The sequence below is a fragment of the Scomber scombrus genome, chromosome 7 (genome assembly GCF_963691925.1).
Source record: "Scomber scombrus chromosome 7, fScoSco1.1, whole genome shotgun sequence".
Classification (NCBI taxonomy): domain Eukaryota; kingdom Metazoa; phylum Chordata; class Actinopteri; order Scombriformes; family Scombridae; genus Scomber; species Scomber scombrus.
In genome coordinates, this window is record NC_084976.1 from 6,738,843 (window position 1) to 6,754,138 (window position 15,296).

Here is a 15,296-nt window from a genome sequence, read left to right on the forward strand (position 1 = left end):
TTTGGACTGGTGGTTGGATAAAAAAAGCTATTTCAACACATGATGTTGGAAATTACAATGAATTTTTTACTTTTTCCAGACGTTTCATAGAAAACGAAAACAACTGGCTCATTAGGAGAATAATCAGCAGGCTAATCAATATTGAAAACAGTTGTTAGTTGCAGCTCTACTGACATGATTTTCTCCACTAAGTGATCAGTCCAAATCTTTTCTTCCCCTGAAAGGCTCCATGTTCAGTGCTGTTGTGCTGGTGTTTGGCTGCCTGCTGCAGAGGAGTCCAGTGACCACAGAGGGGCATCGTGGGACCAACCGCTATGTCTTCTACGCAGTGGAGATGGACGGAGGCACCAAAGCAGCCAGAGCTCTGGCCGAGCAGCACGGCCTGGAGTTTATACAACGGGTGAGTGCATGTTTAAAACCCCTGTTATTACCTCTACCTATGGGCCCACCATTTACATTTTCTAAATCCGGTTACTGAGGGCTTTTTTTTTTTTTTCTTTCAAGAGCTGCCAAAAGTGCTGACTTGTATTTCCTCTTTTAGATGGGACTTTCATCGAATTACAGCAGTGTTTCTAAATATTTCATATCTGATCAAAGAGCAACACATAGACTGAGCTGTCCATACAGAGTGACACGCACATTTAAAAAAAGGCATGCACATACAGTATATACACAGAGATACACATGTGTCTGATCAACCTTAGTTTACACCAGTGAAACTCCTATTTGTGGAGTTGATGTTTGGCTCTTCACCTGTTTGCTCAAATTTTAATCTGTCATGCTGAAATCTTTCCATTCGTCAGAAAGACCAGCTGTGATTTATCCACATCGATACTTTTAAAGGTTACTTTGGTTGTTGAGTCTGCAAAGTGTGTCAGCTCCCTCCAAAATGTTCTCGGCTGCACTGAAAAAAATAAAGGCTCCAAGCGGGTCTCGGTGAGGTGGAGCTCTTTTTTTTTTTGTAAGAATGAGATCAAAGAGGAGGTTCAGGGGGTATGTGAGGTTTTGAAATGAACTTTTTCTGATTCTCTTTTATGAAAGATTCACATTGAGAAAGATTTAAAAGGTAAGAGCTCTTATGAATTGACATCCATTCCTACTGTCCTCTTTTATATTCAGGATTGAAAAATGATTATTTTATTCAACATTGTCTTTTAAATCATAAAGACTTGACTAGCCAAAACAGATTCTTTGGCTTAAATGTACTATTTGATTAAAGACATGTTGCAGCAGGCTTATGGCTACAGAATTTGGGATGGTTAATCACACAGATGCATTAGATTGATAACTAAACGTGCCTGAGCTTCAGTCCACTGAGGGGTATTCATAAAATGCTCCAAGTCAAAAGAAACTAACCAAGTGATTTAAATGTTTAGTTGCAGAATACGGTTGTTTTTCTCTACATAAACTGCTATAGAAAGTTGTACCACATCACACTTACAGCCTCCAACAGACAAGTTGTTGTCCTCACATCAGGCTTTATGTTGCACTTTATTCATTTCAAGTGTATTGCACTTTGTTCTTTGGCAGCAGATATACCCATTGATTTTGCTCACAGCACACCATCAAAAAATGTGATTTGAAGTTACTGATAAGTGATACTGAAGATGTTCGTGTGTGTGTTCGTGTGTGTTGACATTATTGATAAGAGTCAGTGGCGGTTGAGTCTGCTGGCCTGGTGTGGGGCTGTGTGTGCAGCATTGGCTCTGGGGAACAGGGGACACAAGCTCATTTCAACCTTGGCCCTGCTGCTGCTTGCTGCCGCCTGGATCATGAATAAAACATCTCTTTGACCTTTATTAGGAGCGTATTGGACAGTCCAACCCACCGTCTCTGCCCCCCCCCCTCTCTCACATTGTCCCTCATGTATGCACACAAACACCTCTGCCTCGTCCCTCATTGTCTTTTGCTCTTTTTTTTTTATACACCACTGAAAGTCCCTTGATGCAGGGAGCACTTTGCAGTGACCATTCATGTAAACAAAACCAGATGCACTCTCCCCCATATATGTATTTATGCATATACACAGCACTATGAAACATGCTATATTCATGCATAAACACAGTACTATGGAACACAGGCTGTACTTGCAATGTTAGTTTACATTCTGGATTTGCATTTGAGAAGAGCTCAACAATTCCAAAGCATGTTAGAAATGCTGTAGTACGATTGTGTAGTTAGTTGTCCATTGTGTAGGATGTGCAGTTACTGTGTTGTGTGTTAATGTGGTTCCCAGCCCACCAACTCCACATCCCAAGAAGAGCATCAGAAACCCCCACTTTCACACACAACACCCCCCCCTCCCAGGTCCAATCTGCTGACTGGCTCCTTTTACCTGTCTGTCGCCAGAGGCTGATGCTAAATGTCACTGACACTAAATCGCCTTTTGTTAAATCAAACCTATTTTAATTGTGTCACCTGTGATTTGCACCTCGCACGCTGCAAATATCGTATATCAAGAAGAAGCCAGCGCGTCACAATTTGCCATGATACGTTATTTATTTTATTCTTTTTCTTTTGAAAACATTGAAGTGGAATGAAAAGTCTGACAAGCCCAACGCCAGCTCGGGAGGATTGTGATGTCTGCTGGCATTCCAGTGGTAATGCTGCATGAGTGGAATGGGAATCAAATGTCTCCATGCTGGCACTCAACATATCGTTGGTCTCTTTGATTTAGTGTACAGCATCCAGGAAAATGTCATCGCGTCTCTGCGTGGCGCGGGCTTGACATATCCATTTTGCAACTTAAAATACAAAGAAAAACAAAAGCAAAATACCCGAGATGATGTCTTTATACCACACGGACATATTTACAGTGATGCATTGCAGTTGCTTTTTTTCTTTTTTGCAGGTGCTTCTTTTTTTGCTGCAGACACACTGAAGCCTTTCCTGTCAGTCTTTAAACGTGTGATAGAGAGATCGAGGAGATTCCTCCACATTTATCCTTCAGTCGACTTACACTTTGCTCATTTAGAAATGTTTAAAGACGGCTCACAATTTGTCAACATTCTTTTTAAATCAGAGCGCGTATCAGTTCATTCAGAGCAAGATGAGTTGCTATGGGGAAAATGTAGCATGTCCCAATTTGAATAAAGGAAACACTGTAAGTAAACACAACAAACGCAGTGCAGTTTACCCAGTAAGCCCTCGCCGGTAATTATAACGGCGACGTGGCAGTACTGACTCGGATTCAAAGATTACTGTCACACAAAGGTGAGTTTCATCTCCAACCCAGGGCTGTGGTGGTTTAATGCAATCATTAAGAGGCAGGGAGAAACAGATGCTCTGACTAGGCAAATAATGGCAGCCATTACAGGTGCAGGGTTTCACAGACAATGACAAAGAAAAAAAAACCAACAACCTGAACGTGATCTAAAATAGATGATTTTTTTCCGTTTCACTTTATGCCGGCACAGAACAACAGCACAGCGGCTTGATATTACACGCTGATAATAATAATAATAAAAAAAAGAAAGATAGAAAGTCTCAGCTTGCAGGCTTACTTACAATACAGCCGACCTAGTTTTAAGTCACATCACATAATACTGCATTGTTTACAGGTATTATTTCTTGCTTATTTAAGATTTTGCAAATCCGATTAGAGCCAGATTATGTCTATGTGTTGCATTGTCTTTATTTTTTAGCTGAGATCACTGCTTCTTGAATTAAGTGTCTGCATATATGTATGTGTGTGTGTGTGTGTGTGCGTGTGTGTGTGCGTGCAGGGTTTTTGTCTTGAACTCTGACATCAGGAAGTCCCTGGTCTCCAACCAATGGTGAAAGGCCTCCCAGATTCCCCTTCTCTCCAGTGAGGTGGAATACTGCCGGCAGATTACCATATTATTACCATATCATTAGCATAACATTACTGTGGCACAGCTTGGCTCGCTGTCTGCGGACGTGCTATCAGCTCATCGAGAGATTCAATCCCCAATCCGCTCCATGCTAAAACCCCCGCTGCCCTCCCTCCCCCTCCCACCCTCCCTCCGTACACTCGAGGTGTGTTTTCCATCCAAGTAAAGCAGATGTAATTGAGGTAGAGCACTGGATTTACCAGCTAAATGAAATCACACAAACGCTTCACGATCAGCCAGGGCCGCTGTCGTACACATTCAGAGAGCTCCCTCTTTGAAACCTCGTACCGCTGCACCTGATTCAGAATTTCTAATATCCTCTCAGAAATAGCCTCAGTCAGATGCTAAGCTATGTCAAGCCTTACTCTGGCTGGGTCACTCCAGGCTGTTATGTTATGACCGTGTGTGTGTGTGCGCGTGCGTGCGTATGTCTGGTGAAGGAAAAAGGCTGATGTGCCTACATCTTCTCCTTCGCCCTTTCCTCTCCCTTTTCTGTCGAAGGGCACCCAGGGGCACAAAAAAGGGACACCAATCCTCTAATGGTTGGGAGCGAGGGCCCATTCCATTAGTCAAGGGGCCCAGAGTTCACCGCTGCTCCTCAGTACGCGAAGGGAGCGAAATGGAGGCAGGTGTTGGCCGGGGGCAACACAGAGGGCAACGCTGCACAAGCTGCATTCTGGGAAATGCAGAATCCCCCCCCCCCCCCATCTCCGCCCACATCATCTCCTTCTCTGCCCATTTCTGTTTCCTCATGCAAGTGCAGATGCACACACCTTGTGCATATAGTATGCACAGCACATACACACTTTCACAGGATGCACACACACTCACACACACACTTGCACCGACTTCCTATCACCCGCTTTTGTCCCCAATTTCATTCATTCCAGTAAGCTTTTCTCCATTTTCCTTATCTCTTTCTTTCTCTCTCTCAGCCTCACATGCTCATTCACTCACTCATTCACTCACGCCTATCTCCATCTCTTTCATTTTCGCTCTCTCTCTTTGCTTACCGTCCTCCACCACCACCCCCACCATCAACCCCCCCGCCATCACCCCTCCCTCACACCAGCCCCACTCATACCTCACTCTCATTTGTAAATGGAGGAATGTAGAGAGAGAGAAGACTCGACTGTGGAGAAGATGTGGTTTCCCTCCCAGGTGGGGAACTCTGGCGGGAGATGAAGGTAAAGAAGAAGGAGAAGGAGGAAGAAGGGGCTGAGGAGGAGGAGGAGGGTGAGAGCAGAAAGTGTGTTACTACTCCGTCTCTTTCTCTCTCTCTCTCTCTCTCTCTCTGGGCTGAGATGATGTATGGCTGCAAAGGCCACATGTTGGCCGTGTGATGGATTAAAGCACTTTGTAGGAAAATTACTGAGAGCGCCTCAGCACACCCGAGTCTAGCCCTAATAAAACTCTCTTCAATATTGAAATGGAGAAAGAGAGAGAGAAAGAGAGATAAAGAAGATAAAGGAAGATGGACGAAGGCAGAGAGTGGAGGGAGAAGCACACAAACACACTCATACAAAATGCTCTTATGATATGGAAGCATTGAGAAATATTTTAATATTGCATGTTGTCTAGCTTGCTGTTGGATTTTACTACAATGTTTTGTTTAAAATGGGTTTATAAAACAAGCTTAGAGAGAAATAAGTGAAATTAAACCTAGTTTTATGAAGTGGTTCATTATAAGATGTGCAGATGAACTTTAATGTCATTTTTGTCAGTTATTGCTGTTACCCAGTGTATTCTCTACTCCGCTTGTAGTGATTTACATTTCTTACTTGGAATGAGGAGCTAAGCACATTTTTGAATGGTGGTGGTAGACTTGAGTGCATGTTAGTCTTCATTTCCAAATAGCAGATAACCATACAGTATGTACATTTTCATACAAAAGGAGCGTTATGGTCTTCATTTTTCACAGTTAGATTGAGAGTTCTATATATTTTTCTTTTTTTCTGCAGAGGGTGGGTTTTATTTTGGGTGATGGCTAAAGAATGAGCTAAGTGTAGCAACTCCAAAGCAACTTACAGTAGAATATCATTACTTTGTAGTTTGATGTAGACTGTAGTAAACCTGTTTATGTAATACTTCATCTAATACAGTTATTATATAATCATTATTCCCCAGTTCTAATGATGATGGAAAAAAGCACTTTATAACCCCCTCAATATATTTTCAATCAGTGGTATGGTAATAACTGACTAAATTCAGTTATTACATTTATATTACATTTATTTAATGCATTTATATTTCATGTGATTGTAAAATTAATTAAGAATGAGTTACAGCCTTTAATAAGACTATCCTCTGTGTCCATACTGTAGAAGCTTTATCAGAAGTAATTAAAATATGGCATATTAATGAGTTTCACTGAGAGGATACATCTGGTGATATTCTATATGTTTTCTTATGTCAACAAATGACCAAAAGTTACATTGAAAATATCCAACTAGCAAGTATTGTCTGTGTATCTAAATATAGCTTATTCCTCTGTGCCATAGAGTCTGTTGACTGAAAAACTATTTAAAAAACAACACATGAATGAGGTACACTGTTGCACTGGGAGACATGATCCTACATTATAATGCACATGGGCACTGTAGTTTTCTTTGAGTCAGTCCCCTATACCCGGTCCTGCTGCTATAAATACTCAGTAGAGCACCAAATCCGCAGCTGATGATACTCTCCACCAAAAACACCTGTTTAATCCTGTTTAGGTAACATTTGCTGGAAAGAGGGAACAAATGAATGTATTGATCCTGAGGGGAATGTTGGCATCCAGTAGATTATATGACACACACACAAAAATGGCAATACACACAAGACTACAAGAAAAAAAAAAAAAAAAAACAGAGACCTCATAGTCTACAGTGGAGTTCATGCAAATGGAAGGTGATAAACAGTGCATGATAATAATGACTGTAAATAATATGAAATACAAATTGGTGATAAAGAAAGCAGACATTTTTTTATTTTAATGGGATTTGTTGAAAATAAGAAATATGGAATCTAGCCACCCTTTTCCTTTAAGTACTGTTTGAATATGTCTTATTTTTTGCGTCATTGCTGTTATGATACTCACAGAAGTGAATGTTGAAATGTGGGAACACAGCAACATCACTACAACAAAGTCCAGCAGTGCAAGGTCAGTCAGTCAGTCAGGAAGGTTGTAAACAACTTTCCCCTCTCCTTAGTTTGAGGGTTCAGACAGAGTTCAGAAGTCCTGCATTTCCCCCTTTTCTTTCAATACTGTATGTAGGGCTGTATAGAATTTTGTTCTCAACCCTTTTTACTCATTGTTCTTTTTATTTCAGAGCTGTTATCCTTGTGTTTGGAGGATCTGTATGTCGGGTTGTTATGATTGAGGACTTTCTGTAAGATAATGATGTGTCTGTGTGCATGATTTCTTGGTTAGTTTGTATAGCTACATTGTAACACACAGTTGATCATAACAAGTATGGTTAAAAAAGGGGTTTGTATAAAATCTGTATGATCATCTTACTGGTCATGTCTTTTCATAGATAACAGCAATTAACTTTGAGTATGAAAGTGAATGAAGTTGTAATAAATTATAATTGTACCTTAAATTTCTCACTAAATAATAGCTTGTGACATCTCACTCAAAAATTCAGTGTATCAGCCTTCTGTAACCCTTCAATTCCTGTTTTTCTTTCACCTTATGATGGACTGTAGAAGTGACTGTCAACCCCTCATGCCCCCTCCCATCTCCTGCATTTCCTGCCAATACTATAACCAACAAGGCTTAACTGCTCACCCCATTTAGCCCTTAGCATCCCCCTCCATCACCCAGCCCTCCTCCTAACTCTCCCCTCTGCTTCTCCATAGTTGGGGCTGTGGAGGCCGCAGCCCCTGTAGGGCTGTTAGTGTACACACCAGCTGCTGGTTTCTCCATAGGGTGTGCAGCCTCACGTGGCTCTAACACACTGCTTCAATGACTCTTGATGTCTGTGTTTGTTTTTGTTTATCCTTCATGCGTCTCCCTCCCATCTCTCCCTCAATGTCTGTTTCTCTCTCCTCTTTCTGTTTGTGTGTTGGAGGCCGTCTGCGGCAGCGGGGCGTTGAGCTCCTGTGGATGCTTCAGCACTGAGATGACTTAAAAGTCCGACTCTGCTTAACTGCCATCCCAGGCTGCAGTACAAACCAAGGCTGAATGTAATATTTGTATTTAAAGACCACTATGGAGATACTGTATATATTTATTATTGACTAAGGTTGGTGATGGCTTGTAGTTTTTTGGGCTATATGTAGCATTTGTAGTCTTGGTATAAAATCATTTGTAATTGGGATATTGAAATAATTACGGTTATTAACGAGAGAAGGCCACTTATTTACTGTGAGCTTAAAAGATTTACCCATAATGCTGCTGGCTCCTAGCCCAAAAGAGCAGTGGCTATTAGTACCAGGAGAGTGTTAAAAATCTGTTTTTTCACTATGAATGACCTCTTTGAAATCACGCAGTCATTTGATCCATTGTTAATATAAAAATATTGATGAGTGCAACGTTAAGTTTCCTCTTTGTATCTCCCTTGTGTTTCACTGACTGGTTGTTTAGAGGTTCTGGGTTCTCCAGTGCTGTCTCTCATTGAGTGGGTGTGTGGTGACTGAGCTTTTTCATCAAGCCATTGAGATGAATAAAGCTAGCTACCTTATTACTCCCCCATCAACACAGTCTGTGAAAACACACTTTTTAAAAGTATCCTAATAATGCAGCAAATGTTGATATTATTATTTTTTTCAAAATAGCATAATTTCGAGGAAATCAAACACAACCGTGCGCAAAAAAAAAAATGTGTTACACTTTGGTTGACACATTTTCTTTTGTCTTTACTTTTGCCAAAGGAGATTGTATCTCAAGTGATTTTTCAGTTGGTGTTTAGTTAAATTTATTAGCACATATGATGTCAATAAAACTGTATAATTACGCTTTACAATGTTCATGATGGAGTTTAGACTATTTACTCTTTTATTTGACTGTTGAAAAAAATTAGCTACGGAATCAGTTTTGGCTCTGGTAAATTGTCATGGTCATTTGTCCTTAAAGGTGCAGCGTGTAGAATAAATTGGCATCTATGGAATTATAATGTATATATATAATATTCATAATTATGTTTTAAATAGTGTATTATCACCCGAAAATAAGAATCATTGTGTTATGATTAGCTGAGCCGTTTTATATCCAAATAGGGAGCAGGTCCTCTTCCACGGAGCCAGCCATTTTAAACCACCATGTTTCTATAGTAGCCCAGAATGGACAAACCAAACTGGCTCTAGAGAGGGCCAGTGTTTGGCATGTTTCAGGGCTACTGTAAGTTCTCCTACACACTTGGAATAGAAGGGTGAGGGGAGGGGTATTCAGTTGGTTGCAATCTGCAGCTTCACCACTGGATGTCCCTAAATCTTACACACTGGTCCTTTAACTTTGTCATTATATGGAGTAAATTATTATCTCTTGAAGAAAAATCCCTCAGCACAGCAGTACTCGAGTCAGGCAACTGTTCAGGCAAGGATGAGCACTTCTGCCTTCAGCTCCGATATCCAACAATTCTCATAAAAGAAGCTTCAAATCAAGTCATGCTTTTCAAGCTTTTCCAACAAATATGAGTTTATCAGACAAAAGGACACAAAAACATGAAAAATAAACAAGGAATTAAGGAACAAAAGAAAGAACAAGTGGATCGTAATACCTGCAGTTATTGTTGCGCTTGTAGTCCTTTCAATCTGTTTCTTCTTTCAAGTGAGATGTTTTGAATTTTGATGTCTGGCCTTTCAATCATACGCTGTGCAATATGATAATCTGATTTGACACTTAAAGAGGGAGCACAGGTATTTACATAGGAAATCAATGGAAAAACTGGTCAAAAATCCAAAAACAGACATGATGACAGTGTTATAACACTGTTGTGATACTAAAGCCATTGACACCATCGATGCATGTGTTGTCTGTAGTGTAGAAGAGAAAGCAGCAGCAGTTTGACAGTTGTTGTGACACTGTAAGTATAGAGCTGTTCAAGGTTCAGTGTTTATTTTTATTTACTTCAATTAATATCAGGAAAAGACATAAGAGGGAATCCCCATGTATTTTCCAGCCAAATCAGTGCAAAGAATACTAACACAGGAAAAAGCTGTATTTCTCTATTTCCTGTCTAGACTGTATCTCATGGTAATCGATTTATGATTTAGGCATCAACTCAAGCAGTAAGTGCACAAGGTTAAACTGCTTTAGTGCTACTTACATTGTAGCCACCACAGTGAATATTAGACGGTAGCTACTTGTTCCTGAGGCTGTGCACTACATGTTTAAACAAAATAGAAAGCTCACTATGGAATCAGTAAAATTCTGTTATTTAATTGAATAATCTATCTATCAATCTTCTTGTTATCACTCTGACTTCAAACTCACATAATTGCATGTGATTTTTGGTCGGTGGCCAAAATACTCAAGTTGAATATTTAGTCCTTGTGGTAGCTTCTGATCAGTTGTTCCTCCCAGCAGCAGTAGCTTAGTCTGCTTGTACGTTTTGTTTTTAGCTTCCCTAACTGTGTATAGTTTTGAAATAAGACTGTTTTGGTGAAACCTGAGTAAAAATGGATTTGCACATTACCCAGTTTGATCCTATAGTCATCACTAATATACAATATATATGTCTGCTTTATGAACAAACTCAGGCTAATAACAAGTACACTTCATGTTAAACAAAGAAAACCTTATAAATGCCTGGAGATGAAAATCACAATCACCCATCTATTTTAACTGTTGTCTTACTGATTTACAATGAGTCTCAAAATTTGCAAACTTGTGACTCAAATGAAACCTTTATTGCTAATTAAGATTTAAAGTAAAACTACTTGAATATATATACAGAGTTAAGTTTTTAATTATGTAACTAATTACATTTTTATTACAATCTTTTTGGAATTACATTTTTGATTTGTCCATCTTTAACAGGACCAAATTCACAACCTTGGGGCTGCCATATTGGCATATACTGTATGTATCATAATTTAGTACTACCTACAGCAACATGGTCAGGCTCAGATATTATTCTCTGGAAGCTTTGCCGCACTCTTAGCGGCAGTACTGTCATGCTAATCCACTATTCACCAGTGCTCTGGACGAAGGTCATTCATTGGAGAGAGTCAGTTAAGCAATCACAAAAGCTTGAGGAGAGGATTTTGAATAGTCCTTCCTGTCAGCTTATATCTCTGTCTGGAGTCTGAAGGTCTACAGTTGAATGTTGGAATTGTCCTCGATCAGAGAAGAGGGCGAAAGGTCAGGGTGCTGTGCTTCCATATGCACTGTATAAGTGTCATGAATACAATATTAGAAAAACCTTCAAAAGGATTTCAAGTAGTTTGTTTCTTTGCATTTGAACCATAATAAACAAGTATCAGACTTGATAAAAACACAGTTATGTATTTAAGTCTGAAGTACTGATTACAGTTAACAGGATGTTTCACACGCTATTTAACATATGTCAATGACATTTTAAATGAAGTTACTTCATATACCAATGAAGTACAAAGCACCAGCATGTTTACCATTTTCCTGTTACTAGTGTGGTGTGAAACACTCCGTCAGATTGGCCAGATGGATCTTCAGGGTCTGCACAACACTTGCTACTCAAAAATAATGAAAGTATATCAGCAGTCAAAAAACACAATGAATCAGACAGGGTTCAACCAAATTTTAGATTTATTGTGTATTAGGCAGTAAAACAAGTAAGCTGGTCCATGCAGCAGGCACTGACTTCAAAAACTGATAGCACTGTCTTATTGAAATAAGCCCTTCTTCTGAAAAACTGCATTCATGGAGTTACGCCTACTTCTTGGCATCCCACATATTTTCATCACTGTCTTTGACCTTGGACAGTCATCCATTTCTAATCAAATGATGTACCACTTCTTCAAAACTGCAGGTGTTTTCATATCTCTCAGTAGTTAGTATTTGCTTTGTAACCGACATATCAGCATTTAGACGTAGACTAAATATACAGTGTCTGTTTTGAAGCAGTGATCTCTGCACACACGTATCAACTTAAAGATATTTTAGCATCCCTCAGTAGTCAGTGGCTGCTTTGTAAAAGCTGCTTTGTATTTTCACCCTTGACTTGATGTTCCCTTGTACTCAAAGCCAGGTCACAGTGACCTGACTGCCCATCCAACCCTCCTGGGCCTCCACTCTACCCTAAGACTTCAGATTCACTGATATACTGTCCTGACTATAAATACAGAATGATATAAAGTACCTAGCACGGTTTTACAGTAAATGATTATATGTTTTAAATAGAACCAATCAGGTAAAAATATCCCATAGTAGTCGCCACATTGTTGAAGGCAGGTCTTACTCGACATAAACAGCCATAATTCTTGAATCTATTGTGCAGTTGCAATCAAATCGAGATGATTCATGTGCAGTACATATGAACTCTGGAGCTGTGATCCGGCAAAATGTGATGGCATTTTGCTTGTACATGTTACCATGGTAACATCATATCAAGATTTGTACACAATATATAATTTGTAACAGTAAAATAACAGAGGGTTGTACAGCCTTTGCTTTCTGAATGCTGTGTATTCTGAAAACTAATAGTCAATGCTTCTTTTTTATAATGGTAAACATGTTATGTTACAGTCATTCTGTAAACTATCTTGATCATTCAAGTAAGAAATGTGTTGGTAATGGTGAAATTATATTTGTAAATGTTTGTGAAAAATGTTGCCTAGGTTGTCAAAGTAAGGAAAGAAAATCCAATCAAACTTATAAAGATAATTGGAAGAATGGCCACTGGCTACAGAGATGTCTCATTAATGGAAAATGAATAGTTTACTTAATTCTTACACAAGCCATTTGTCCTGTTGAAGCATTTAATCAAGACACATTTCCCCAAACTGCTCCTAATGCATGCTGGGATAGTGTCGCTGTAACCCTTTATAGATATATAAGAGGGAAAAAGGTGATAAAGTAGGAAAAAAGAAGGAATACTCAGATTAATAAGAGTGTTCTATCACCATTTATGTTGACATTTTATGATCTATTGTATTTATAATTTAAATAAAATGAATAAGTTAAATGTTATAAATACACTTGCCTACATTCTATCAAATCGATGTATTCATAGATTTCTTTGGTCACATGTTCGATATCCCTGATGAAGAGGTAAAGTAAAACATAGCTGCGCTTACAAAACCTAACATAGCAGCTAGAGTTTTTGATCAATGAATAATGTTGGATGAACGCTGCCATAAAGTCATGTTACCTCATTATCAGTCTTTGTTCCTTTGTCCAGTAGATGCTGTTTATGGATCCACTAAGTAAAGATCTGCCTCTGACTGCAGCCAGCGAGGACATCCTAATTCATGTCGAGCTTACTTAGTTCATTGTGCAATGATTCAAGCATACAGTATCTATCTGTGTGTTTGTGTGTGTGTTTGAACACTCTCATGATTAGTGTTCTCAGTGACTGGCGGGCTGATGGGGTTGATTTGTCCGACAGTGCTGTGTGTCAGGCAGGCTCAGCGTCCACACTGGAGAACATGAGTGAAGGAGCGGATAATTGATAGTGACAAGGCGCTCCCAGCCTTAATTGCTGCTGGTGAATTAGATTACCTTTTCAAAGTGCCTTCATTAGCAGAGGGAGAGTCATACCAATGGTCCCCTGATTGGCCTCATATTGTTTTGCTGTGAACCTGCTCTGGCAGGGCCCAAAAATGTATGTGTGTGTGTGTTTGTTTTGGTTGCTATGAAATTACTCTCTAATTTCCATGTACAGCTGTAGTTTTACTGTGTACTCATGTGTGTATATTATGGAAACCCGGTGTCAACAATGTCAAGTTGACACAATGACACATTAAGCAGGAAGCAGGTCTCTGTTTTTAGGGGTCACTGGCTGCATTCACAATTTTAAAGGGTCAGTTCAATCACTTTAGAAAAAGAAAAAAACAACATACTGTCTCACTTTAATGATATCTAGCCACATAAATTGTCTTGGTTTTATTTACCTAGGTCTTGAGATATCTGCTGCCACCCCAATAAGTACACAGGGATGATTGGGCTATGCTTTGAACAGCAATGTGTCCTTCCAGAAACAGTGTCCTCCTGGTTACTCTGGATATTCCATAGAATTCATTTCACTGATACTATTTTCTACTGAAAAATGTGTCCCTGCAGTAACAGTTAACAGTGAGATCTGTGCAGTTAGAAACAGGAGACGCACATAAAGAGCTTTATTATGTTTGTAAAACAAGAAAATCTGACTTAACATTTGTCTGAAAACCAGCCAAAGGTGACGATTCTCTGGCAGAGGCAGACTTGGAGGGCAAACTCAAGATTGGGGAAACCAACAAGCATCATTAGGGCCAGTATGCTGTATATCTTAGGTGACAGAGGTAATATATGAATTCAACTGTAATTTATTGGTGTGATCATCACACTGGTGGCCATTGGAATGGCCACAGCTACAGGTTGGGCAACTTGAGGAAATGAGTATCCAGATTAAAAACAGGGACCGTGTTTCTGGAAAGAGATAAAAAATAAAAAGATTCTTACAATGGAAATGTTCAATGCTTTGTGCACCACAACTGAAATCCCATTTACTTCCATTGTACAGGAGTGTAGGAAGAAATCTGAGAGACAAATCTTAAAACCAAATCAAGCAAATAAAAGCTAAACTATCTGCATGGCCCCTGAAAGGTCATGGTGGAAATGTTTTTTAGAATTACTTTTACATTCTCTCTCAAAAGATTTTAATTTTCTTCACTTTTCCTTTTTTTTTTTTTTTTTTGGACCTCTGCTCCATAAAGAATGGCGAAGCCATGTCAGTATGCAACCATTGTGCTGTGTTTAAAGCTAGTTTGCTGGGGCTGTGACTGTGGCTACAGGGGCTACTCTTCACAGCCCTCAAATGTGTTACCAATAGCTTCACCACAGCGCTCAACCAACACAATGCTGCAGCCAAGATTTCAGAAGGAATGTTTTTTTTTGTCTTGTTCCACTATAGTCAGATCAAAGTTTAAGGTTAGTTCATTAGTAGAGAAGTTTTTCAATCGCAGAGAAATTTCTATCACTTGTCTTCCAGCGTAAAAATAAAAACCCTAAAAGCTTACAGAGAGCAAGCAGGGAAAGTATAGAGAAGGTTTATCATTCTGTGCAGAGACTGTTACATGAGCATTTTCCTTCCAAAAAAAAAAAATTCTTCCCAAACCCAAAAGTCCAAAATCTTACCCCCTCTTCATCCCTGGAGCACCAGTCTCAGCTCCAGCCATCCTTCCTCATCCCATTTCCATATCTGTCTCCAGTCACTGCTCCATCACAGCTCCTCACTCCATCCCCCATCCCCCAGTGCCTCCCATCCCAAGAAACCCACTGGCATCCCTGTCTCATGCTTCATCCCTGGCCCAGCCATCCTCTGCAGCCCCCCCGCT

The 15,296-nt window shown here is 39.7% G+C and overlaps 1 protein-coding gene across 1 annotated transcript in view; it reads left to right on the plus strand.

Moving 5' to 3' along the window:
- The first annotated feature begins 229 nt into the window (after positions 1-229).
- The window catches only part of LOC133983339 (furin-like protease kpc-1), a 178,475-nt gene continuing 163,408 nt past the window's right edge, over positions 230-15,296 (plus strand). The window contains 1 exon segment of the mRNA XM_062422395.1: positions 230-400. Coding sequence (XP_062278379.1) covers positions 230-400 — 171 coding nt within the window.